This window comes from Brassica oleracea, chromosome C7 (assembly GCF_000695525.1).
Source record: "Brassica oleracea var. oleracea cultivar TO1000 chromosome C7, BOL, whole genome shotgun sequence".
In the NCBI taxonomy this organism is placed as follows: domain Eukaryota; kingdom Viridiplantae; phylum Streptophyta; class Magnoliopsida; order Brassicales; family Brassicaceae; genus Brassica; species Brassica oleracea.
The window spans coordinates 46,090,074-46,113,622 of NC_027754.1; the positions used below are offsets into that span (position 1 = coordinate 46,090,074).

Consider the following 23,549-nt stretch of genomic DNA (forward strand, 5'->3'; position numbering starts at 1 on the left):
TTATTACATAATAGTAACTGATTTCTTAGTTATTTAATATATAATTATTATTTTATTATTTCATATTATGCAGAAAAATATAAAATAAGTATTTATTATGCACAAGGCGCATATCTTAACCTAAGTATGTATCTCTTTAATAATTTTGAATCTTAAACATTTTCTAAATCTCAGGCCAAAATAAAAGAAAGAAATGAGAATAAACTCAAAAATCAATATTTATATCGAGCAATAACCAAAATGACACAAAAATGAGAAAAATATCGAAGATAGATAGGATTGACACGTGGACGTAAACTTCTCATGACCATAATTAACTTTTTAATTGCTAAATCATGATATAAAACCGAGCTGACATAGTTTCATTATAACCAAATAGTAGGCATGAGATTCTTTGACCTAAACGTTAGGGTTTTATGCGATAAATAATTTTTTGACCTAAAATATTTTTAAAAATGAGATCAGTTCATTAGTAAACAAATTATGTAATTAACAGAATTTTTTTTAAAAAAATGTTTAAGAGCCAAATATATTAATTCGATCAATAATATAATTTTTTTTTCATACGATATTTCTTAAATAATTTTCATATAAATTTACCCTGCGCAAGACGCATGTCTTATCCTAGTTTTCATTAAAGTTCTTCATCTCTTCATCTGAATTTAACTTTATGCTTGAACTTAATTAGTTATCTTGTTTATGATTTTAGGTTGATTAGAGTTGGCGAGGGTTTGCTCTAATTGAATGAAAATAATGTTTGTGAGCAAAGTTTTCTTAACCGACAAAAATTGATGCTATTGCACTTTGTGAACCTATCAAAATTTAAATTTAATACATGTTTAATTTCTTAGTCTTAGTTAGTTATCTAGGTTGTTATACATAGTGATTAGAGTGACGATAGTGGAAAGAGTATACATTCGTGTTTTGAGTTCAAAATGGTGCTTCATTGATTCTTTAATAAACTATCTATATTCATGATCTGATTTACTGCGGTTTCTCTAATGCCTAAAGCTTGTTATTTGTAAGTTTTAGCTTTTATTGCACGGTTCTTATTGCATATTTATTTTTCTGCTTAGTTTTAGGGGAAAATATTTTTAGTGATAAAACCCCTCAACTATTTTTGAATCATAAGAAAAATCTTCAACTAATTTCTGAATGTTTTAACCCCTCAGCTTACAAACTGTTAACGTCTATCATCCTCTGTCTATAATTTTGTAACGGCATGTGACAGACGTTAACTATTCGTAAGTTGAGGAATTAAAACATTAAAAACTTAATTGCATGATTTTCTTTCGATTGAAAAATGGTTGAGGGTTTTAATCATTACAACACATTTGAAATAAATTGGTTTAAACAAATAATAAAAAGTTGATTTTTTCTCTAAGTATCAAATGTTTCTTGTTAGTGGGATGATGGTAGCCTAAGTAAAAGAAAATTCGTTTATCGGATAATGCTGGTTCCAAGTAAGAAATGTTTGATTAGCAATCGTTGCGGGATTATACAAAATAAAGATCGGATTTTCTGGAAACAGTTAAGAAATCCTATTTAAGGACGCCTTGAGCATGTTCAATGGTCTAACTCATTCTCTACAACCAAATTCTTTAACTAGTTCCCATACAATCGATCTTCTTTTCGTATAATCTCGCCACAGTAACTTACTTTGAATCTGTATTATCTGATAACTGAACCTTTTAAAATTGGATTTATAGTCCGGTTGTTTATGTACGTATGCTACTACTGTCTCATTGTCAGTTTATAGTCATTTTGTCTAAACTAAAGTGTTCTTAGTTAACAAATAAACATTTGATAATTAGAGAAAAATCAACTTATTTATTCTTTTTTTTTTGTAAATCAATTTCTTTAAAAATATGTTTTAGTGATTAAAACCCTTAACTATTTTCCAATCAAAAGAAAATCCTTCAATTAAGTTTTTAATGTTTTAACTCCTCAACTTACAAACCGTTAATGTTTCTCACCTTATATTACAGAATTATAGATGGAGGATGACAGACTTTAACGTTTTGTAAGTTGAGGGGTTAAAACATTAATTAGTTGGGGTGTTTTATTACGAGTCTAAAATAGTTGAAGAATTTTATCACTAAAACCTGAAAAACCATCTTTTTGACTTATCTTGACTTTATTCTCGTAAACTTGTTGTGTGGGCTTAAGTTTTGTGGATTTGATTGCTTCTATACTATTGTGATATGTTGTGCGCTTGTAGTATTGAATAAAGGGATAAAATACTCAGTTATCACTCTCAATAAAAAATTGTTTTAAATAAATGTTTAGGAGTTTATTTTTTATTTTGCAACGTCAACTGATGTAAAAAGTTCCAATTATACAAAACTTGAATGTATTTGTTGACAATAATCTTAGTCATCTTTTAAAAAAATGATGTAAGATAAATTTGTATTCGATTAGATTTGATAATAAAAAAGTCTTCATTGTGTTTAAAATAATTTAATATGACTAAAAATTTTGAATGTTCAAAGGACGTAAAATATTCTTGCGATTCTTTATAAATCTGATGTTTCAAGTTATATTTTTATTATTGGATATATTTCACAACACATGTGTGATAAATTTTGAATATTATTTTTATTCATAATATTATTTAGATTGTTCGCCAATTGATATAATTTGGTATATGATTATTTTATACTTCAAATCGAATTGAATAAATAGAAAATAAAAAATCCTCCATAAATTATAAAATTACTCTAACAACTCACATACACTGTAAAAAATCACTTAATGACCTTTTCTAATGTATCGCATGATGTATTTCTACCAATGTTCAAATGTTATTAAGCAAAAAAAAAAGTTGCATAGTTAACTACATATGGAAAGAATATGTATTCCTACCAATGTTCAAATGTTACTAGGTAAGAAATTTATCTATTTATTTTTGTTTTGACTAAATCTTTTTTCTTTTTTTTGAACGTTTGACTAAATCTTATAAAAAAGTAATGAACATTACATTCCTTCTTTATCTTTGACCATGACAACTATTTTGAACGGTTGTATTAGTATATATGTAATCAGTCTAAGACTCTAAGTAATATACTCAACAAAACGATTAAGAAGAACATCATAAAAATGGCTATAACCGTAAAAACTTTAGTCTCATTTGTTTTAACTATCTTTTTATTCATATCTTTTATTGACTGTCGTACATTAACCGCTGAAACTCTTTCAACTACTTTAAATTCTCCAGGTAATAACATATTTTTTGTTGCAGATATGTTTTTGTCATGTGGATATTGTATTAATGATTTCTTTTATTGATAAACAGGATTTGGAATAGAAGATGTGTGCTTTGGAGGATTTTGGCCGTGTAAGGATGACATTCTCTTTGGTTGCGTTAGATATTGCAATAAATATAATTACAAATTTGGACGATGTACTGACATCCAAGGATGTTGTTGTTATTGAAAAAAAGCGTATAAGATGAAATAATATAATAAAATGTGTTGTTTGAAATATAACATCAATGGTTTTTATATGTTTTGAATATTTATACAAAAAGTCTAGAGTAGGATACACAAATTTTACCAAATCAGTTTGATGAAATTAGAAAAGTAGATTTTGTAAACTGCACGAAATCTAAAATAAAATCGAAAGTACAAGTTAATGGATGCTGAATGGCTTGTGTGTTGAGTGAAGCAGAGATTAGGTTTGTGTCAAACCAGGTCTGGTCATATATGTTTCATAATGGTTCATGTGCATAATAACATATATTGCATCTTTGAACTAAGATGGAAGATGTTTGTACATAAAAGCTCAAAACCCATTAAAGCATTACTAGAAATTAAGGGGGAATGTAATCGGAACTAATATTGACTATAACAATCTACATAAGCCTGGTTAGAGAATTTAGATAGACAAGCTCTATTCTACCACATGACAATTCAAAAGACCAAACAATAACATACTCAACGATGCATTACAATAGGAGGGCGACTATAAACATGATCACCGTCTTTAATGCCAAAGTTAATAAGATAGCTAGTCAGAGTCGTTAATCAATCTTTGATCCCCATAGGATAAGCAGAACTGTGCCCAAACATGCAGCCTTCATCGAAAATATACTCACGGGTTAAGGGTAGGATCATCAAGAATCACATATAGATACTAAACTCAAAAATCAAGAAAAATGAATTGTACCATGAAATAATGCCAAAGGATGTGATGGGTAAGTGAGAAAACAATATAACACTCAACATCGTTGTAGAACCAACCATCAGGTGGAGCAATAAAGAGATAGATTTTATTATTATAAATTGGGAAACTTATGTATTTGAATGTATTTGTTAATAATAATAATCTTAGTCATCTTTTTTAAAAATGATGTAAGATAAATTTGTAATCGATTAGATTTGATAACAAAAAAGTCTACATTTTGTTTAAAATAATTTAATATGACTCAAAATTTTGAATGTTCAAAGGATGTAAAATATCCTAACGCTTCTTTATAAATCAGATGTTTCAAGTTATATTTTTAGATATATTTGAAAGCACATTTTTCATAAATTTCGAATAAAATTTTATTCATAATATTATTTAGATGGTTCGTCAATTGATATAATTGGTATATGAATATTTTCTATTTTAAATTTAATTAAATAAATAAAAAAATCCTCGAATGATTAAATTATAAAATTATCTAACAGTTCACATACACGTGTAAAAAAACTACTTAATGACTTTTTCTAATATATCGCTTTCTACCAATGTTCAAATGTTATTAAGCAAAAAAGTTGCATAGTTAACTACATTTATATGTCGAGCTTAGTAATGCAAGTTTGTGATCTGAGTGAAGACAATAAGGTGATGGGATATTGTCCCGATTTTCCTGGTTTGCTGAGGTATATAATCTGGAGTTTTGTGAAAATACCCTTGGTCCAAAGGTTTGACTAAGGATTTATTAATATTTATACACTAGAAAATTTGCGTTTCGAATTTTAGAGAAGACAGAATTATTTCAAATTATTGAACAAAATGCTTATAAGAGATCTACATCATGGCGCAAGGAGTACCGTCAAACGTAAATCCGATATGATAGCTCAAGTATGCAGTCAGATCACATGAATCTTCATAATGCAGTTAGAATAGTTGGTTGTAAAATCATATGTAATATTTCTTATAATATGTAATATCATAACTATCCGGCATTAAAAAAAAGTTAACTACATATGGAAAGAATATGTATTCTTACCAATGTTAATTCATATGGAAAGAAATCTTGTTTTTGTTTTGACTATATCTTATAAGTAATTAATGTACATATTACATTCTTTCTGAATTTATCTTTGACCATGATAACTATTTTGAACGTTTGTATTAGTATATATATGTAATCAGTCTAAGTAATCTACTCAACAAAACGATTGAGAACATCATAAAAATGGCTATAACCGTAAAAACTTTAGTCTCATTTGTTTTAACTATCTTTTTATTCATATCTTTTATTGACTGTCGTACATTAACCGCTGAAACTCTTTCAACTACTTTAAATTCTCCGGGTAATAACATATTTTTTGTTGCAGATATGTTTTTGTCATGTGGATATTGTATTAATGATTTATTTTATTGATAAATAGGATATGGAATAGGAGGCGAGTCTTGCTTTGGAGGATTTTGGCCGTGTAAGGAAGACATTCTCTTTGGTTGCGTTAGATATTGCAATAAATATAAATACAAATTTGGCCGATGTACTGACATCGAAGGATGTTGTTGTTATTGAAAAAAGCGTTTACCATGAAATAATATAACAAAATGTGTAGTTCGAAATATAACATCAATAGTTTTGATATGTTTTGAATATTTATATAAAAGATCTAGAGTAGAATACACATACTTTACCAAATCAAAATTACTTTGATGAAATTCAAAAAGTAGGTTTTGCAATTTGAACGAAATCTAAAATAAAATCGAAAGGAAGAAACCATTAAGGCTCTTGATTCTCAGATCTCTGCTCTTAGTCAATACATTGTCAACACTTTAAAAAAAAAAACTCTTATTTTTGTTATATTCGTAATCTTAATGTCTTTCTCAGACTCATTTACAAGTAATTGCTACTGTAAATCTCTCTCTCTCTTGGCTTCTTCGTGTATAAGTTTATGATAAATAGTTAAGCTCTATAAACTACTATCATGGACCGTATGAAAACGACGTAACATGTCAGTAATCTGGATTTGTTGGTACATTACAGTCTTGTTCCACTCACAAGTCATACCACCGTAGTAACAGTTCATCTTGACACTTGAACCTATATAGTCAGGATTTCTATCGTAGTTCTTGATATATTGGAGGTGATTGTTAGATTCTGGATGGTCAGGACTCTGGCTAATCTAAATGGCTTGTGTTCATTGCTTAAAGCTATGATTAGGTTTGTGTCAAGCCAGGTATGGTCATATATTAAACTAGTCTAACTATGGATTACATATGGTTTCATGATGGTTCATGTGCATAATAAGATATTTTATTTCTTTGAACTTAGTAAGAGTTTTCTCGTCCCTCTTTGAGTTGGCGTTGACTTGTAAGAGAGCCAACCTCCCAATACAGTCGATAGAAAGCTTGGCTGTTTTCGCTGTTTTCTTGTAGTGTCGACACCGTCTCCTTGACCTCCTTTTTCCTTCTTTTTCCAGATTTGGATTTTGATTGACAACCTAGATGGTCTAAAACATGTATTCGTCTCATGCCGCGGATCATGAAATGCAAAAAAAAAAAAAAACAAACAGCAATGAAAAAGAAAAAGATTCTTACAGTTTGAGTTGTTTCAAAGAAGAAACGCCTGGTGTTTTGCTCTTGTGCGTCTTCATCAAGATGCAGTGGTTTGATATATAGCGGATGAATCGAAGCTGAATTATGTTTATCCACAAAAAACTCAAAACCCATTAAAACATTAATTACAACAAAAATGAGGAATGTAATGGAAACTAAACTTGAATATAGCAATCTACATAAGCCTGGTTATAGAACCTCAACTCTACCACATGACAATTCAAAAGACCAAACAATAACATTAGGATAGACTACAAAACCTGATCACCGTCTTTAATGTGGAAGTCAGTGAGGTAGTCAGAGTCGTTAATCAATCTTTGATCTTCATAGGATAAGCAGAACTGTGCCCAAACATGCGGCCTTCATACTCACGGGGGTAAGAGTAGGATCATAAAGAAAACTAAACTCAAAAATCAAGAAAATGAATGGTACCATGAGATATTATTGCCAAGGGATGTGATGGGCAAGTGAGAAAACACAGCTTCTACAGCCATCTTGAGGTCCCTTACTGTAGCTTTCTTCAACACTTCAACACCTTATGATAATATCAGATATTATAAAAACCTCAAAATTCGTTGTAGAGCCAAAACTCTTAGTAGAAGCGTAAGAAACAAGCAAGCGAAGATTAGGTTACGGTACCAAAGGAAGAACCATCAAGCTTGAGAACAGTGAGTTTGATCGGCTCCTCAGGCAACTGATTATAACTAAAACTCTTCCGACGATCGATCAGGCGGAGAGGAGACAGAGACGCAGCCAAAGAGCGGCGTGGAACTTCCATCGCAAATCAAGAACTAGAAATTGACAGGGCTACAAACATGTAGTAAGTTAAGTTCTGGGCGCTGGAAGGAGAAGGGAAGTTGAGTTAGAGTGGGAGATTGATGATGCCATGTGAGGTAGGAAGAAGATGAGAGATACTTTGATGGGAATCAGGGTTTAGGGATCTGTCTTTCTCTCTGGCTTTTTTCCCGCGGTAATATACGTTTTACTTTCAGATAGAACAATATAGAGAGACGGATTTTAAAATATTTTGTGGGGAAACTTAAAACAACAAGCACCCATGGCCTAATGGATAAGGCGCTTGACTTCTAATCAAGCGATTGTGGGTTCGAGTCCCACTGGGTGTGTTTTAATATTTTGCGAGGTAAAACAACATTTTCATACCATCCATTCACTATTTATCAACGTGAAAACCAAGAAAACAATAATTTGTTATGTTTTGCCTTCTTGAATACACAAGTTCAAATAAAAATGAGGCATCGCATTATTAATACTACTCTGAACTACTTCACCTCTGTTGAACTAAAAGGCTTCCTTTAGTTTCTTTTCAGATCGAGCCTTTATGATCACTAGGGCCACTCCTATTAGTGATTGGCTCTTCTTTGTTTTGGACTAGTTACCTCCCAATGATCTTATAGTATGCATATAAACCAGACCCGAAGAAGCCAAAAAGCTGTCCAATCACATTCATCTGCATGAACAAACCAATCAATTTTTTTTTTTATAAAAACAGTACTGATATGATATGTAGCAAATGTAGACGGAAGATTTTAGGTCTAATAAATTAAATGGGACGGTGAAGAAATAATACGAGGTCGAATGGGAGTCCACCAAAGAGCATCCACCCTAGTCCAACCGTGAAGACGTCCTGCAACGATGATGTTAATGCTCAAAGCTTCACATTTTTCTTTTTGTAAAAAGATAATTGTATAAAGTGAAACCGACCTTCATGTTGCCACAAATTGTCTGAGTGAGAGCCGAGTTGAGAGTGGTGTTAAGAAAAATGCTGTAGTTTAAGAAGAAAGCCAACACACACGAACATAATAACACAACCTGTGTGAGAAGTGAGAACAAAAGTATGAAAAGAGATCATTAGTCTCCTCAACAAAAAAGTGCAACAGATACAAGGCAGAACAGAGTGATTTACAGTACCATGAAACCAGGAGAAAAGAGGTGGGGAAAGTTAAACGTCCTCTCCAAGTCACCGCAAACATATGTCCAAATAATCAATATAGGTCCGCATATAATTCCTATCATTATAAAAACTCACAAAATTCAAAGGAAGTAATTGGAGTTTAAATCATGTTTTGCTGTCTGTTAAGATTACCATTGCACCACATAAGACCAAAGCTATTCAAGCCGCTTGATTTCCCTGGAGAATCAGACATTAGACTTTGAGTAGAAGAACATTTATACAGAAAGTATGTAACTAGCGTACCAGTCCGGGAGATGGTTGCTAGATAAACTGCTGTTGTTATGTTGGCTAAGAAAACGACACCATATCCATAAAATTCAAATGACAAGTCCCTAGCTCCAGCGAAAAATGCGCCAAACAAAATAACGCCAACACTGATATTATCAAACATACAAGAGTTTAGTTTGTGCATGTAAAGAATCAAGGAGAAGCATTATTCTCCTTTTTTACTTCTATAGTATGAGGAAACTATGAATCACCTTCCAATGATAGAGCGGGTATATCTCTGACCAGTGAGCAAGTACTCAATCGACAGGATGAGGTAGCTCACTTGGTAAGGACTCTGTGGACCAATTGTCATGCTCACGGGTTCGACGCCAGGCGGAGGCGAACTGCCCATTCTGTCACCAAATGCGGTACTGGGTGTTGGGTCTTGTCCCCAACCCAGGTAAAGCCCTCCCGGGTGAAGTGGACCGCTGCCTAACCGGGCTCAGGGGAATGATCCACGTAAGTGGGGAACCCATGGATTATCAAAAAAAAAAAAAAAAAAAAAAAAAAAAAAGTACTCAATCACCATAGTAAAAGCCACCGTGGTACGCCTAAGCGTGGTGTACATGGGAACATTAACCCCTCTCACAGACGCCATAGTGGCTAGCTTTTCAGTAGATAAAACATTGAACCAAAATTTGTGATCAGTTAGTATTTATAGGATTCAAAACAACAGAAGATCATTGTCACAGTAAAAAAAAAAAAAAAAACTACCATGTAGAGAAGATAGGCAGCTGAGGGAGGAAGGGTGTGAAACAATGTCTTCAACGGCACAAAAGCTGAGACATTATTATTATTATTATCAGAAGCTGAAAAGGAATCAGCCGCTGTGAAAGAGATGATCTTTTTGCGCCTCAGCGTGTATAGAAACAATGTAGAGGATAAAATCTGTTGAAACAAAAGTGTCAATCTTTTTGGGTCACTGCAAAAAGACAAACTTTGTAATATAGTTACCTGAAAGAGAGTGATAACGTTAACACAGGGGAACTCATAGGAAGAGAGAGCTGCTTTATTGAACAGCACAAGCATCACTGCCAATTAAACACCAACACACAACATACAGACATAATCTCAAAGCATGAAACTTTAACATTGATATCAGCTGGAATCTGAAAATGAACATTACTCCAACGATTACCTGCACAGGCCATGTAAGAGAGAGCAGCGTAAGCGCCACGTTTAGTCATGGCGGATCCTTTGAAAAAGACGGTCGTCTACTACAGCTTTGCCGTCGAGATTATTATCTCCGGCGAGAGGAGGATCGGAAACAGGAAGGACAGGATTCATCATGGTCGAGAGAGAGGTAGACTCTCTCCACGGTCTTCGTCTTACTCCGCGTTCGTCGTCTCTGACTCTCTGACTCACGGAGATGATTGATACTGAACGTAGAAGACACGGGACATTTGAGTAGACCACCTCTCTCTGTGTATGTGCGAATGTCTTTTTGTAATTAATTATTGTTATGACAATTATTAAATTCCTCTCGTTTCTCTCTATTTGTGGCTTAAGGCCCAGTGATAGTAATAATTTCTTATACTGAACTCATTTAAGTTTATGGGCTAAGGCCTTATTAGATCTCAACTGTTTTTTGAACTTTTTAACATCTAATCATTTCTAAAAGGAAAATTTTCCCCAATAACCATAAAAAAAACACAAGTCATTGTTTATTATATTCTTCTATAAGATTTATTTTTAACATTTAATTCTAATATGAAAAAATTATAACAGAAAGAAAGACATCATCTTCTTGCTATTATTCTATGTTTTTTTAAGAAATAATTTCAATTATTTGGTATATTATACAAGTCTAAGAAATGTTTTTTTTTTCTTAGAGCTATATATACCATGTTGAATGAGACTCTTAATCGATAATGATACTTCTTCGGTTTTATGGATAATGATTAAACTAATACATTATAGTTTTGGTGTGTCTTTGTTTTTTCATAATTCGTTGTTATCCGGTAAATGAAAAAAAAAGTCAGCATATAAATGATTTAAGATATTTTTGATAAATTTAATTTTTATTTGGGAAGTTATATACTATAAAATAAGTTTTGAATTCTGATTTTGGAATAGTGCTATTTTTTGGTAATGAAAAGCAAAAATTAAACCATAATTTTTTGGAAATGATTAAAATAGCATCATGAACCGGTAATATCTTACTAGTTTAAATCAAGAAGTTTGAATAATGAATGAATGGCGAAAGTTTGTGGTACGATTCGTAAAGTAGTAGTTGAGGAGACATAGAAGAAACATGATAAGACTTTGGTATCTACAAACTTGATGAAGACAAGAAGACATTAAGCCAAAGCTGTCCAAAACAGCACTCAAACTCGAGTTAAAAAGATAGTTTCATTCACTTCCCCTTTATCTTAACACTCGTTTGTCCCCCTCTCCCGCACTCAAACAAACAGTTTCTATCCTTTCTCGTTTCCTCCCACGTACGTCCTTTATTATCTCTCACCAGTAGTTTTCATTTCTAGATCAGTTTCTTCAGTGGATTAGGTTTCTTGTCGGTATATTATGTGACTATTATTGGATTCGGCCACATATCTATTCTTTTTATCTGTTTTGTACCTGCTACTGCTTAATTCGCATCCGACCCTTACGTAAGGGGGTATGGTTTTATATCAATTTACAATAAATAGAATAGTTTTATGTCATTTATATCTGTTTCAAGTTATTTAGTGTTGAGATTCAAACATGCTAAATATTTAAATATTCAAAACGTTAATCAAAACATATCTTGCTCGATTATATTAAGATGTTTGAGCCAAAATGTTAAATCATACTTGTTCAAGCTACTAAATACATGTAAAAACTCTGAAATTCAAAATAACCAAGCTAAAATATTCAGAAATCCTATTACATGACAAGAATATTTATTTTCGAATAACAGCTTGGTCAAATCAAAATAGGTTATAACATGCTAATAACAGCCCAAAATTGCTTAACTTATTTCTCTTTATCTTAACATTTTTACCAAAAAAAAAAAACAGCCCAAAATCACTAGCTACTATCCAATTTTTGTCTATATTCCTTGCACAATTTGATGTTGTTTCAGCTAAAACTCTCGATGGTTATAAGAATTTAACGCCGCAAGCATGAACAAGTCTCCATTGTTTTTGAGGTTTTGCTACCTTTTAGTAACTAAAAATATTAATAAATTTTTTTAAAAACCCAGATCGATCCCACGAACTAGACTATAAGTGTGAATGTGGTTCCGACAAGAGTCATATGGTCCCTTCAACTTTTAAAGCCCATAACTTCAGTGGTCGACCCGACACTACGGCACGAGTAGTCACGCACGACTCTCTTCACATTGATATTTCCCCCTCTACTCTCATCTGTTTGGTTGATCTAAAAACATGTAGAGACCAACCAAAGTGTCATATATTATATATGATATGGACTTCATAATCAAGTGTCACTTTCGTTATCCAGATTGATATCGTGCGAACTACTTCTTAAAAGTCAAGTTTCTAATATTGTGTTAGGCACAACATATATCTTTTTACCAACGTTTTTATTAAATTAAATCAAACATATGTCAATACCAAGCTTACAACTGAATTACTAGAGTAAAACAAATATAAGATAATTGAAAGAATTCCAAGACCATATCCTCTTCTGGACTTTATTTACCTTTTTCCTAGTCTTTATGGTATTTTGTTTGATCGACCATATGGTCTAATTCAGTTTTTATACACTTGCTAGTAAAAATCGGATCGGATGTTGGTTATTCGACAAGTCGTCTCCATCATATAGGGGAGGAGGTAACTAGTAAGGCCATGAGTTCTAGTCTGTCATGGTACTGAACCATTGAATTAGAAACTATAAGCTATATCATCAATCCACAATAGTAATGGTTGAAAAAACGAAGCACTTGTGAAATAAATGTTTTACGAAAAAAGGAAAATGTTCCTTCCCAAAGAGGGCAGTGTAATCAAGCTCAGGATGGGCAGACAGTTAATAGCCTTTATTCATAAGTTGATCTGAACTCTTCCCCAAATATTTTACTGAAGTTGCATAGTGAATCAACAGAAGTGTGTAGTGATAGTTGTCTCTTGAAAGGTTAAGAATATTGCGACAAGCTCAAAAAAAGAAGAAGTGGAGTTTGTAATTGGGTAACATGATTCTCAAGAGTCAAATAGAAACATTGGATGTAAACAAAAGTATGGGACGTTGTCCGTTCCAACATTAACCAAACTTGTCTATTAAAATTCATGTTAGTTGGGTGTTGCATGTCTAAATTCGTTGAATCATGTGTCCCTTGAAGATGCATGCTCTTGTTTCTAGCTTAGAAGTATAAAATATAAATACACTTTTCATTTCTTTAGTTGTTTGGTTTGCTTATCTTAATAAGTACGCTAATTGGATATTGTGATAAATAGGAATTAGTGATGCAAACATGGAAAATCAGATAAAGTCAACCAAAAGAACTAAATCGTTTACAAATTTATATGACTAATGTTATTAATTAATAATTTATCCTAGGAGAAAATGTATTTACAAAGTCCATGCATATATACTATCGATTATAGTTTTTTCAATTTCTGTGTATGCGAATGTGTAATTTGCAATGAAATAAAAAAAAAAAAAAAATCTAATGTATACAGAAGTTGAATAAGAAACAAGTAACTATCATAAGATTGTATTTTATATTCAAAAATCATAGCAATTTAAATAAAATAATGTAGAAATATGTTAGCATCAAATGTTGGGATATTGGCCGACCTGAACTCAATAAATGTCGGAAGTCATTCATTTTCTCCCAAAAGACAAAGGTCCTTGTTTCTCTTGTTTCATTAATAGTTGTAAATGCTTTTTCACGATTGCTAGTCTGTTTAACAGGTTAAGTATAGTAACGACTCTATAAGTATCTTCACCCAAACCTATTTCGTTGAGGGAACGTTTTTACGTATTTTAATCATGTTGGCTATGAATTATAATACGATATAACTCAGATTTTGAAGATGAGAGCTTTTTCTCTAGTCAAATATATGTTCTGGACTCCTAGTTGTTGGTCTAAGAAAATTTATATGAACTATATAGTTGAGGAGTCAAGGGAAACAAATTGTTAGTATTCTAATATTTGATTGATTAGTTTAGTTTATATAGTATCGTGTTGCTTAAGATACCATAAAGACACATCCATGACGACATCTATATTTTTGTGCGACAAAATATATAATAATTTAAACCTATCAAACATGGATATTTACGATAAAGCCACGCACTCCTCCTTCACTTTTGTACTCTTTCCTTTTACTATAAATAGGGAATACTCATGGTCCTCTAATTAAGCAACCATCCACACAACCTTTTCCAGAGCCAGACAACAAAAGAATATACACTTTTAGTTTCATCAAAGACGAAGCTGCACTAGAAATGGAGTTGGATCTTGATCTCTCTCTTTCACCTCATACTAATTCTTCAAAATTCGGGTTTTGCTTTGACCTCAACAAGCATTGCGCGACTGAGGGAATGCTTGTTGAGGTCGTTCACTACGAGAAAACGAAACAAACGCGTTTTGAGTCGATGTTTTGGTTGGACAATATGGAAGAAGATTGTTATGTACCAAAACCATGTTCGTTTTCTTTGAATGGCCAGCCAGACGAGGAAGATGAAGATCCTTTGGAATCCGACTCTACTATTGTTGACGAGTGAGTAACAAACTATATTTTTGACAATACTTAGGTTAACTATATAAGTTAATTTAACATTTTACCAAAGAAATTTATATAAGTTTCTTCGAATATTCTGTTGCGTATTTATACAAAGTATGCATGGAGGGATTATAATTCATAACACTCATTCAAAACAAAAGAATTCTCATAACATTTAAAACAATTTTGTATAGTGAGGAGGAAGATGGCGAAGTCGTGGGGTGGCCACCAATAAAGTCATGTATGACAAAGTATCATAATTACCGTCATAGTCGTAATCACCCATATCACCATCATGGTAGGAGGATCAACATACCTAATCCTACGGCTACAATTATCGGACTTAGACCGTCATCGTCATCAACATCATCACCGAGATCATCAATGTATGTTAAGGTGAAGATGGATGGTGTCGCAATAGCTAGAAAGGTGGACATCAAGCTTTTCAACTCTTACGAGTCTCTCACTAACTTCTTGATCACCATGTTTACTCAATGTGAGTACTAATTTAAGTATTTAAAATGCATTAAAACGTATACACTCTCCTAAACCTATAAACGAATGAAAGCATGACATATAACCTCTCAATAGTCTTCTTGATATTGAATACAATTTTGTTTTGTCAGACCAAAATTGTGATAGAGAAGATACAAGTTACAAATTCACCTTCCAGGGGAAAGAGGGCGACTGGCTATTACTAGGGGATGTTCCATGGAAGTACGTTTACTTCTCTGTGTTTAATATTTCAAATTTCTACCTAGTTTCATAAATATATACATAGTTTTTAGGTGATGGACATTATTTTAATATTCGGATAAGGGTGACTGGCATATTAATATCTAGAATCTGTTTTGGTTTTGCAGGATCTTTGCTGAGTCTGTTCATCGAATATCAATAATTAGAGATTGCCCGTGTGCATACACACGGCTGTTGTTCTAAAAATAACTCTTTCAAAGTAATTATTATTTTGTAATTAAAATGTCTACATTATCAGATTTCCACTCGATTTATCTGCCTCTAGTATCACTTATTATGAATTATGGCTAAACATGCACGGAAGGGTAATGACATTTCCTTTATAAGAATTCAGTGATCTACTTAAGGATCAGGCTCGGCAACTAAATAAGCTTTTAGACATTATTACATCAATCCTTTGTTGCATTTGAAATTTAATAGACTTGTTTACTTCAAAAACAAGAAAAAAAAAGAAAGAGAAACATAAACTGTGATGATGATTGCTACGCTGCTTCTTTTATCATACCACCTCCTTCGTATGTGCAAATGGCTGAGATGGACAAAAAGCAATACTATTGACTCAAGAGAAGCAGTTGTGGCAGCAATTTCAGCAAGAAGGGATGAGAGGTCAAGCTAGTTTGGCTAAGACGAGTCCGGTTCTAACCGCAATGCCTTATGGAATGCTACCGGTTAATGGGATTGGACATCCACCGATGGAGTATTATTACAACAACCCGTACTGATTCACTTTTGTTCTTTTCTTACATAAATATATTTCGACCAATATAATAGACGATACCTCACATTTCTTGTGTTATAGTCCGGTTTGTTCTTATATTCTTTGGGTCTTGACTCTGCTTGAATCTGTGAGACCTTCTGCTCTCTTGCATTTGATTAATAAAGTCATTTAAACCTTTTCTGGAATTTTTATAAGTTTCGTAATACACCGTATTCTTATGAGATAGTAGTCCTTGTTGTTTCCTTGTACTTTATACAACTTAGCCTTGTTAAGTTTGAGCGGGGGTGAAGCTAGTGATTGGTAAATATACATGTTTCTTTGGTTTGTTTTAATAACCTATTGTCAAATTTTCAGGTGACTAAACTTGTTTGTGTCGCCTATCTGATGTTTTCTTGTAATCAAACAGAGTATGGTCTATAATGTTCTCTTGTATGTCAGTTTCCCTGCCATATAAATCATAGTTTTCGACGGTTAAACCAAAGAAAATTAATATAATCTGAATAATAAAACAAACCAACGAATTGACATCATAATCTCTATTAATATAGATTAACATAACAATGTCCGTCTTACCTGCTCTTAACATAGATAATTTCATTACCACTTGCTCCATAAAACAGAGGAAGCAAATGAAGAACATGAACATTTCTCTCATTGCATTCCTCTGGCTTTGATTCTTTCACTTGTAAATATCTTAAACTTAATGGATAATTAACTAGGAATTTGCTGAATTCCATTTGAGATGTACTCAAAGATCAAAACAACATTTTGGTACGTGCATTGTGCACACGTACTAATTTTTTTATATATTACATTGATGAGTGATTGTGAGGTGAATGAGATTAATTGATTCGGTTAGTTTTAAGCAATTTCTCAAGAGAACAGTAATCCTAAATCGTAGACTATGAACTATATAAAGGATGTTAAGCCCATATAACAAACAAACAAAAATCATCAATATACAAATTTTAATTACCATTCTTTATTAGTCTATCACACAATTCAGGGTTTGTAACTGTTAAATTCTCGTAATTTTTTTTGGAAAAGTAAAAAGGGAGAAAGCATTATGGCTGTGTGTGTTCTTTAACCAACAGCCAAACTCGAGTGTTGACTGTTTGACAAATCTAAGTCCCATCTTCCGCAAACTCAATACCCAAAATTTAGGATCTTTAAACAACACGATTTATAAAATTGATATCAATTTTTTTGGTATAACTTAATACTGTACATTATCCATTTCATTTTTTAGGTTTCTCTGTCCACAGTGAAGATAACAACCAAAGTCTAAATAAAAGTCAAAACACACTATGAAGATATAAAGGAATAATAACAATAAAATCCAATATTACCGACTAGATTTTCTGACATCATCATTAGTAGTGTGATATGATTAACTTCAGTTGCGAATTTATGAGGTTGAGATTCGAGTAATTTTTTACGTCTGACTCAGCATCAAACAAGATAATGATAGACTGGGTTTTTTTTTGTTTTTCCCAGCTACCCTTTTAATTACATTTATTTTATCCAACTTTAAAACAAAAACTAAACCTAAATTTACAACAACGGCATCAGCGAACCATTCACGCATCACAAGCCGAGTCATTGAACAACACACTCCTAGCCATACCCAACAACGGCTCGAGCGCTTCAGGAGAAAACTTCCTAGCGAACAGAAAAGGATCACTCCGCTTACTCACAGACCAATCTGAACCGTTGATTCCATCCTCACCGTATCTCGGTCTAGACTTCCTCAGCCGCACGATCAGCTCAGGCACAACTTCCTCCGCCTCGTACATCCTCGGGTGACCTCCGTCGTTGACGGTCCAGTCCACGTGAGTCAGAGTAGCGGGAACACACCCGCGCGGGTCCCTCAAATTCACAAGGGTGGGAAAGTAATTCTCCTCGGGATAGCACGTGTCTTCCCTCACGCACGTCTTGTTGAACTTCTCCCATATCCGCCGATCACGCGCCACCATGCGCGCGTGCCTCCTCGTCAAGGCCCAGAACTGAGACCCGATCCGAAAATCCTCCAGCTTCACCTCGGGGAGCATCGCGTCGTCTCCGCGCGCCGCCCACCTCTCGAGCTGCCACGGCTCGTCTTTGAGTATCTCGATGAAGCTCTTCCGTGAGGAGACAAGAGTCTTGTAAGTGAAGTCGAATGAGCGGATGGGAACGCACGAAGGCGAGAAGAGGGCAAAAATGTAATTCTGCGGATCGTCGAGAAGCGCGTGTGCCAATAACCGACGCGCCGCAGCGGCGAGAGTTGGTGTGTATCGCTCCGAGCGTTTTGAGTGAATCACCCGGTTTGAAAACACTCCGGAGAAAACCGGGTCGTAGTCCCGGGTCGGATCCGCGTGGATGTAGACATTGTAGAGATCCTTGAAGGAGCTTCCGTTGAAGAACATCTCCCACAGAGGCGCGAACGGGAGAGGCGTCGTGGTTATATACATAAACGCCACTTTCCGGGTCGACCCGGGCGGGTGATTCGGGTTTACTTGTGAAGCGAGTCGGAGAAGCGGTTCGTCGTCTTTGGGGATAGGAGGTGCGATACGAAGCGGCGGAGAAGAAGCGTCGGGGACGTTTCGGGCGTAAAGAGAGAAGACGGAGAGAGAGCGGAAACCAAACTCCGGCGAGGCGACGCCGGTGAGTTCTCGCTGGACTGTGAAGATGACTGCGACTGGTAGACAGAGAAACAAAGCGCAGAAGAGAGGGAACAGCGTCGGAGACAGCATATCTCTCGCCGGAAAGATTAAAAAACCAGTGACTGCTTTTTACTTTGTAGAGAGAGAAACAAAGTGGAGTATGATTAGAATCGATGATACATTTTTCTAGAGTGAGAGAGTGGGATTTGGTGCAACTTGTATTAATAAAATTTAGAGTACTAATTATGGAAATTTTCAATTCAATTCAATGGCATTTCATATTTGGAATTTATGACTTTTTTCAACAGAAAGATTATTTGTTTCGCATTTTCATTTAATAACGGTCTTTGTTTCTCTTCGCCACTAATTCTCTTAATTTGTTCACTACGTGTACTATCTATCCAAAATTAGAATATGAAGAATTAAATATGTTGATTGTGCTAGTCCGTTTGCTATATAATATGACTAAATCATAGGCCAACAAAGTGAATGCATACGAATTTATTCGTTGATTAAAGTTAAAGACAGCATTAAACAGAGTCATTAAATATTCGATTATGTGTACACACGTCTTTAGTCTTCATACACGTGGTATGATGTATTGTAGCCGATAATTGACATGTACGTGAAGTTTCGTAATCGATCCGTTTCAGGCAAACGTTTTCATCTCGAACTTAACATCTTTGCTGGATGGATACGAGCTACCGTGCTGTGTAACCACGTGGCCTGCATGCATTAGGATTGGGCCTTCAAATCTGACTTTTGGGCCTTGCTTCCAGTTCCAGTAACGACTACGTGAGAGACTTGCGTGGTTTAAGTTCTAGTTAGGGTCTTTAATGATATTTTCAAAGCTTTTATTTATTTTTTGTGTCTGCTCAGTTATGATCTTCGGCGTGTTCGTTTACATGTCGCGCGACCTGCGACCTGCGACATGCGACTTGCGACTAATCGCAGGTCGCATGTTGTTGTTCGTTTCGCTGTCGCGTAACATGCGACCTGCGATTGGTCTCAAGTCGCAAGTTGCAGGTTGTTGTTCGTTTTGATGTCGCGCGACCAGTCGCGGGTTCCCAATTAAGTCGCCCGAAAAAACAGCGACTAAAAATTAAGAAAATTTTGATCGCGCGACTGGTCGCAGGTCGCAGATCGCAGGTCGCGCGACACGTAAACGAACATAGTTTTAGTCGCAGGTCGCAGGTTTAGTCGCAGGTCGCAAGTCGCAAGTCGCGCGACACGTAAACAAACGTAATCTTAGTCGCAGGTCGCGCGACACATAAACGAACATGGCCTTCTTGTCTTTGTCGTCATCGTGAATGTTTCAGTGTCAGAGAAAATTATAGCGAAAGGCTAGAAGTAGTGGTGGTACGAATTCTGAAGAATTGTTTTTTTCTTTATTTCACTGCACACGAATATTTTATTTTTCCTAAAGAGAACAATTAGAGCGAATGTTTGAAAACGTAGTGAAGTTGCTTTAATACCAGAGAGTGAAAAAACGTTTAAATAAATTTCCCATAAGGACGTAGAACAAATTATTCTTACACTAGTATGAATCTCAACTACTATATAGTTAGGTTTAAATAATTTGGCATCTATTGTTTGAATCTTACAGTTGCAAATTGCAATAAAGCTTTACATTTAAGTACTAATGCAAATGTAGATCCTATTTATAACTAAGATATGGTTGGTGTTTGGCATTTTATAGCTCAAAAGAATATAGAATGGGTTAGTTGGTTATATATAATTTGGTGAATGCTCTCTAGTTCTTTATAGTTATATATTGGAAAGGATAATCTAAAAAATAATGGACTGCAACACTATAGACTTATATTATAGAGTAGGCCGGACCATAAAAATAAAAAAACATTGTAAACCGGAACGAACCGGGGCCAACTATCTCTCCCCCTCCACTTAAATTATTGAGTGAGCAGTGTAAGGAGGGGAAGAAAAACAATCTGACTTTGTCTTTTCTCTCTCTTATAGAAAGTGGTGGAAGAGAAGAGAAGATGCCGAGGCCAGGGCCAAGACCGTACGACTGTATCAGAAGAGCTTGGCATAGTGACACACACCAACCCATGAGGGGTTTGCTCATCCAAGAGATTTTCAGGTCATCTTCTTTCTTCTCTCTCTATCACTTTGTATCCATCTGTGTGTGCATGTGTCCTTTCTCTGTTTTTTCTGCTCATTTTTTTCTTTTGAACTGTTTTTTTTTTGTAGGATTGTTTGTGAGATTCACAGCCAATCCACCAAGAAGAACACTGAATGGCAAGAGAAGCTCCCTGTGGTTGTCTTGAGAGCTGAAGAAATCATCTATTCCAAAGCCAATTCTGAGGTTTCTTTATTTATATAACATTTTAGTTTCTCAGTTTGGGTTTTGTATAGTTTAAGTTAGTTGTTGTGGAACAGAAAAGCTACTCACTAAAACCAGTGACCCTCTTTGAACTGTGAGACTGATTTAGTCTTTACTTGTGATGATATACTCTTATCTAATAATGAACATTGGAACTTATGTCACTGTGTATTTACTTGGTTAATAGATTTGTTACTAATCTTATATACTCCATCTAATAATGAACACTGAGTCCAACTTAGTTGAGTCTTGACTATTTGCTTTACATCTTTAGGCTGAGTATATGGACATGAATACACTTTTAAACCGTGCCAACGACGCTATTAACACCATAATCCGACTGGATGAAACCACTGAAACTGGAGAATATCTTCAGCCTTGTATTGAAGGTATACACATTCTTAATATTAGATACTCTGAATTCTTCTTGGCTCAGATCAATGAGGGAACTCTTGTTTTGTTTTGTAGCTGCTTTGCATTTAGGCTGCACGCCAAGAAGAGCTTCAAGAAGCCAAAGGAACATAAACCCCAGATGTTATCTTAGCCAGGACTCAACTAACTTAGACAACGTCATTTCGCCGCAATACCAAGTCTTCATGAAACAGAACAACTTTGCTCCAAAGACTCTTCCGGTTATGACTTTTCACAGCGATGTTCCGGTCAAGAAATGCCCTGTCTCCAAGTACTCAAGCTACCCTTTATGCTATTCACTCAGAGTTCCTTCTTTGCCAGTCAATGTCACTGACTCGTGCAAGTCCAACAAGAAGATCAGACCTGTGAGTGTGAAAGATGCAACTAATGGCATTGCCTTTGGTGGTTGTGATTTATCTCTGCGCTTAGGCCCTCTTGGAGATGATATCAGATCTCCTTCTCAAAAAATGGAGTAAGTTAAGCAGCAACAACAACAAGAGCTGATAATTCAGAACAGAATTGGGGTTTTGACTATAGAGAGACTTGTGTAATAGAATGGGTTTTAGTTAGCTCATTTAGTTCATCTTTAGGTCTTAGTTGTCGTTAGATGTAAATAGAGAGAGTGATGAGGAAAACAGATCAGTCTTCTTCTTGTCTTGCATCAATCTAGAATCTTCAAACTTCATGTACTTTAATTTAAAAGCAAGATTTTGAAAAATAATGAGTCTACATATGTGCTTTCGCAACAAATACATAAAAAATCATTACAAGATCTAATGAAAGTTGTGTGATAGTAGCTTGCTTCAGTTGACGTAGCTGCACAACAGAGTCTTAGGCGCCATTGATATAACTCTGGTTAGCTCTTGTGATATGGGTTTATCTGGGTCAGCTGATTATATAGAACTCAGCTTAGGCCCATTTAGTAGCAACACCATTCTCTATGGAGCAGCTAGTTGAGAAAGTTTAAGCATACATTTGTTTAATTGTATTTCATAAATTAGTTGCGTAGTTTAATAACATTTAGATTAAGTAAACGGTAGATTGTTCTGTCATTTCAGTACCATCCAGCTGTGCTACATATAGACTCGAATTTGAATCTGGGAAGAAAAAACTTAGATGCAAAAACTATCTCTTTTTTTTTTTTTTGGTTCAAAGATGCAAAAACTATCTCAACAGCCACATCTCTTGTATAGAAATGCATACAAATTTACAAATGCACTTGAAGATATTATAACATAGAATAAAGTAAAAATGTTTCCCTTGTGTAGTCCATTGTTGAAAAATGGCAAAGTAAGATTTGAAAATGGCTATTTTTTTGTAATTTACTAATTTCCTCACAAAAGTAATTTGTCGCTGGAGTTTGAGTTAGACCTTTCTTTCTCATTGCACAGCCTTGTACATTATTATATACATCACTGCAAGATTCAAAATAATAATATGTCTTACCTAAAAGTTGATCCAAGTAGTTTAAATTACTTAAATGTGTGACCAATTGCCTCTCGACGTATTGGTTTGACAAGAAAAGACTGGTTCTCACTGATTTTAATTATTTATTCTTGGAATCAAGCGACCCATTATTAGTTAATTAGTCCTAGTTTATAAAAGAGAAAACAGAGAGAAATCTAAGTTTATACTAGGCCTGGGCATTTCGGGTATCGGTTCGGTTCGGTTCGGGTATTTCGGGTTTCGGATAGTTCGGATAGGGGCTAGAAGATCCATTTAGTACTCGACCTATTTTCGGTTCGGTTCGGTTCGGATAGTTTCGGGTTCGGTTCGGTTCGGATAGTAAATGTAGGAACCGGAAAATATCCATAAGAAGTTCGGTTCTCATTTGGATCCGGTTCGGGTTCGGATAGTTCGGGTAGTTTGGATAATTTGGATAAAATATTGGTTATTTAAGATAAAATATCAAATAATTAGGATGATTTAGATAAAAAATTTGGATATTTCGGATTACTTTGGATATTTCGGATAAAAATATCCG

The 23,549-nt window shown here is 34.4% G+C and overlaps 4 protein-coding genes, 1 long non-coding RNA gene, 1 other non-coding gene and 1 pseudogene across 7 annotated transcripts; 4 read left to right on the forward strand and 3 right to left on the reverse strand.

Annotated features, from left to right (window-relative positions):
- Positions 1-3,063: 3,063 nt before the first annotated feature.
- Positions 3,064-3,505, forward strand: LOC106305572. The gene is made up of 2 exons (XR_001263013.1): positions 3,064-3,217; positions 3,296-3,505. It is a non-coding gene; the product is annotated as an uncharacterized LOC106305572 (long non-coding RNA).
- Positions 3,506-6,338: 2,833 nt separating this feature from the next.
- LOC106304023 lies at positions 6,339-7,787 on the reverse strand. 2 transcript variants are annotated; one of them, XM_013740401.1, is made up of 5 exons: positions 7,426-7,787; positions 7,219-7,321; positions 7,047-7,146; positions 6,769-6,863; positions 6,339-6,671 (listed from the first exon to the last, which is right to left on the reverse strand). In XM_013740401.1, the coding sequence occupies exons 1-5, from the start codon at positions 7,562-7,564 to the stop codon at positions 6,485-6,487; spliced, it is 624 nt and encodes a 207-aa protein (XP_013595855.1). In that variant the 5' UTR covers positions 7,565-7,787; the 3' UTR covers positions 6,339-6,484. The 2 variants fall into 2 exon arrangements, with proteins under 2 accessions (XP_013595855.1, XP_013595854.1); XM_013740400.1 differs by having other exon boundaries at positions 6,344-6,680; positions 7,426-7,774.
- A 50-nt stretch (positions 7,788-7,837) lies between these two features.
- On the forward strand, positions 7,838-7,910 carry TRNAR-UCU. The gene has a single exon. It is a non-coding gene; the product is annotated as a tRNA-Arg (tRNA).
- Positions 7,911-7,953: 43 nt separating this feature from the next.
- Positions 7,954-10,433, reverse strand: LOC106304022 (annotated as a pseudogene).
- Positions 10,434-14,350: 3,917 nt separating this feature from the next.
- Positions 14,351-16,222, forward strand: LOC106304905 (auxin-responsive protein IAA29-like). Its single transcript, XM_013741296.1, has 4 exons — positions 14,351-14,691; positions 14,889-15,190; positions 15,321-15,411; positions 15,558-16,222. Exons 1-4 carry the CDS (start codon positions 14,417-14,419, stop codon positions 15,631-15,633), a joined length of 744 nt encoding a protein of 247 aa, XP_013596750.1. The 5' UTR covers positions 14,351-14,416; the 3' UTR covers positions 15,634-16,222.
- A 1,374-nt stretch (positions 16,223-17,596) lies between these two features.
- On the reverse strand, positions 17,597-19,083 carry LOC106302062. Its single transcript, XM_013738574.1, has one exon. It carries the CDS (start codon positions 18,898-18,900, stop codon positions 17,749-17,751), a length of 1,152 nt encoding a protein of 383 aa, XP_013594028.1. The 5' UTR covers positions 18,901-19,083; the 3' UTR covers positions 17,597-17,748.
- Positions 19,084-20,733: 1,650 nt separating this feature from the next.
- Positions 20,734-22,282, forward strand: LOC106303914. The gene is made up of 4 exons (XM_013740270.1): positions 20,734-20,911; positions 21,022-21,136; positions 21,429-21,543; positions 21,623-22,282. Exons 1-4 carry the CDS (start codon positions 20,811-20,813, stop codon positions 22,039-22,041), a joined length of 750 nt encoding a protein of 249 aa, XP_013595724.1. The 5' UTR covers positions 20,734-20,810; the 3' UTR covers positions 22,042-22,282.
- Positions 22,283-23,549: the final 1,267 nt, after the last annotated feature.

Coding starts and splice junctions, on each gene's coding strand:
- LOC106304023 (XM_013740400.1), bottom strand. CDS start 7,564: ATGGAAGTTCCACGCCGCTCTTTGGCTGCGTCTCTGTCTCCTCTCCGC. Junction 7,322..7,425: donor GCTTGATGGTTCTTCCTTTG/GTACCGTAACCT, acceptor TATTATCATAAG/GTGTTGAAGTGTTGAAGAAA. Junction 6,864..7,046: donor ACATTAAAGACGGTGATCAG/GTTTTGTAGTCT, acceptor AACATAATTCAG/CTTCGATTCATCCGCTATAT.
- LOC106304905 (XM_013741296.1), top strand. CDS start 14,417: ATGGAGTTGGATCTTGATCTCTCTCTTTCACCTCATACTAATTCTTCA. Junction 14,692..14,888: donor GACTCTACTATTGTTGACGA/GTGAGTAACAAA, acceptor AATTTTGTATAG/TGAGGAGGAAGATGGCGAAG. Junction 15,191..15,320: donor GATCACCATGTTTACTCAAT/GTGAGTACTAAT, acceptor TTGTTTTGTCAG/ACCAAAATTGTGATAGAGAA.
- LOC106302062 (XM_013738574.1), bottom strand. CDS start 18,900: ATGCTGTCTCCGACGCTGTTCCCTCTCTTCTGCGCTTTGTTTCTCTGT.
- LOC106303914 (XM_013740270.1), top strand. CDS start 20,811: ATGCCGAGGCCAGGGCCAAGACCGTACGACTGTATCAGAAGAGCTTGG. Junction 20,912..21,021: donor CTCATCCAAGAGATTTTCAG/GTCATCTTCTTT, acceptor TTTTTTTTGTAG/GATTGTTTGTGAGATTCACA. Junction 21,544..21,622: donor TCTTCAGCCTTGTATTGAAG/GTATACACATTC, acceptor TTTGTTTTGTAG/CTGCTTTGCATTTAGGCTGC.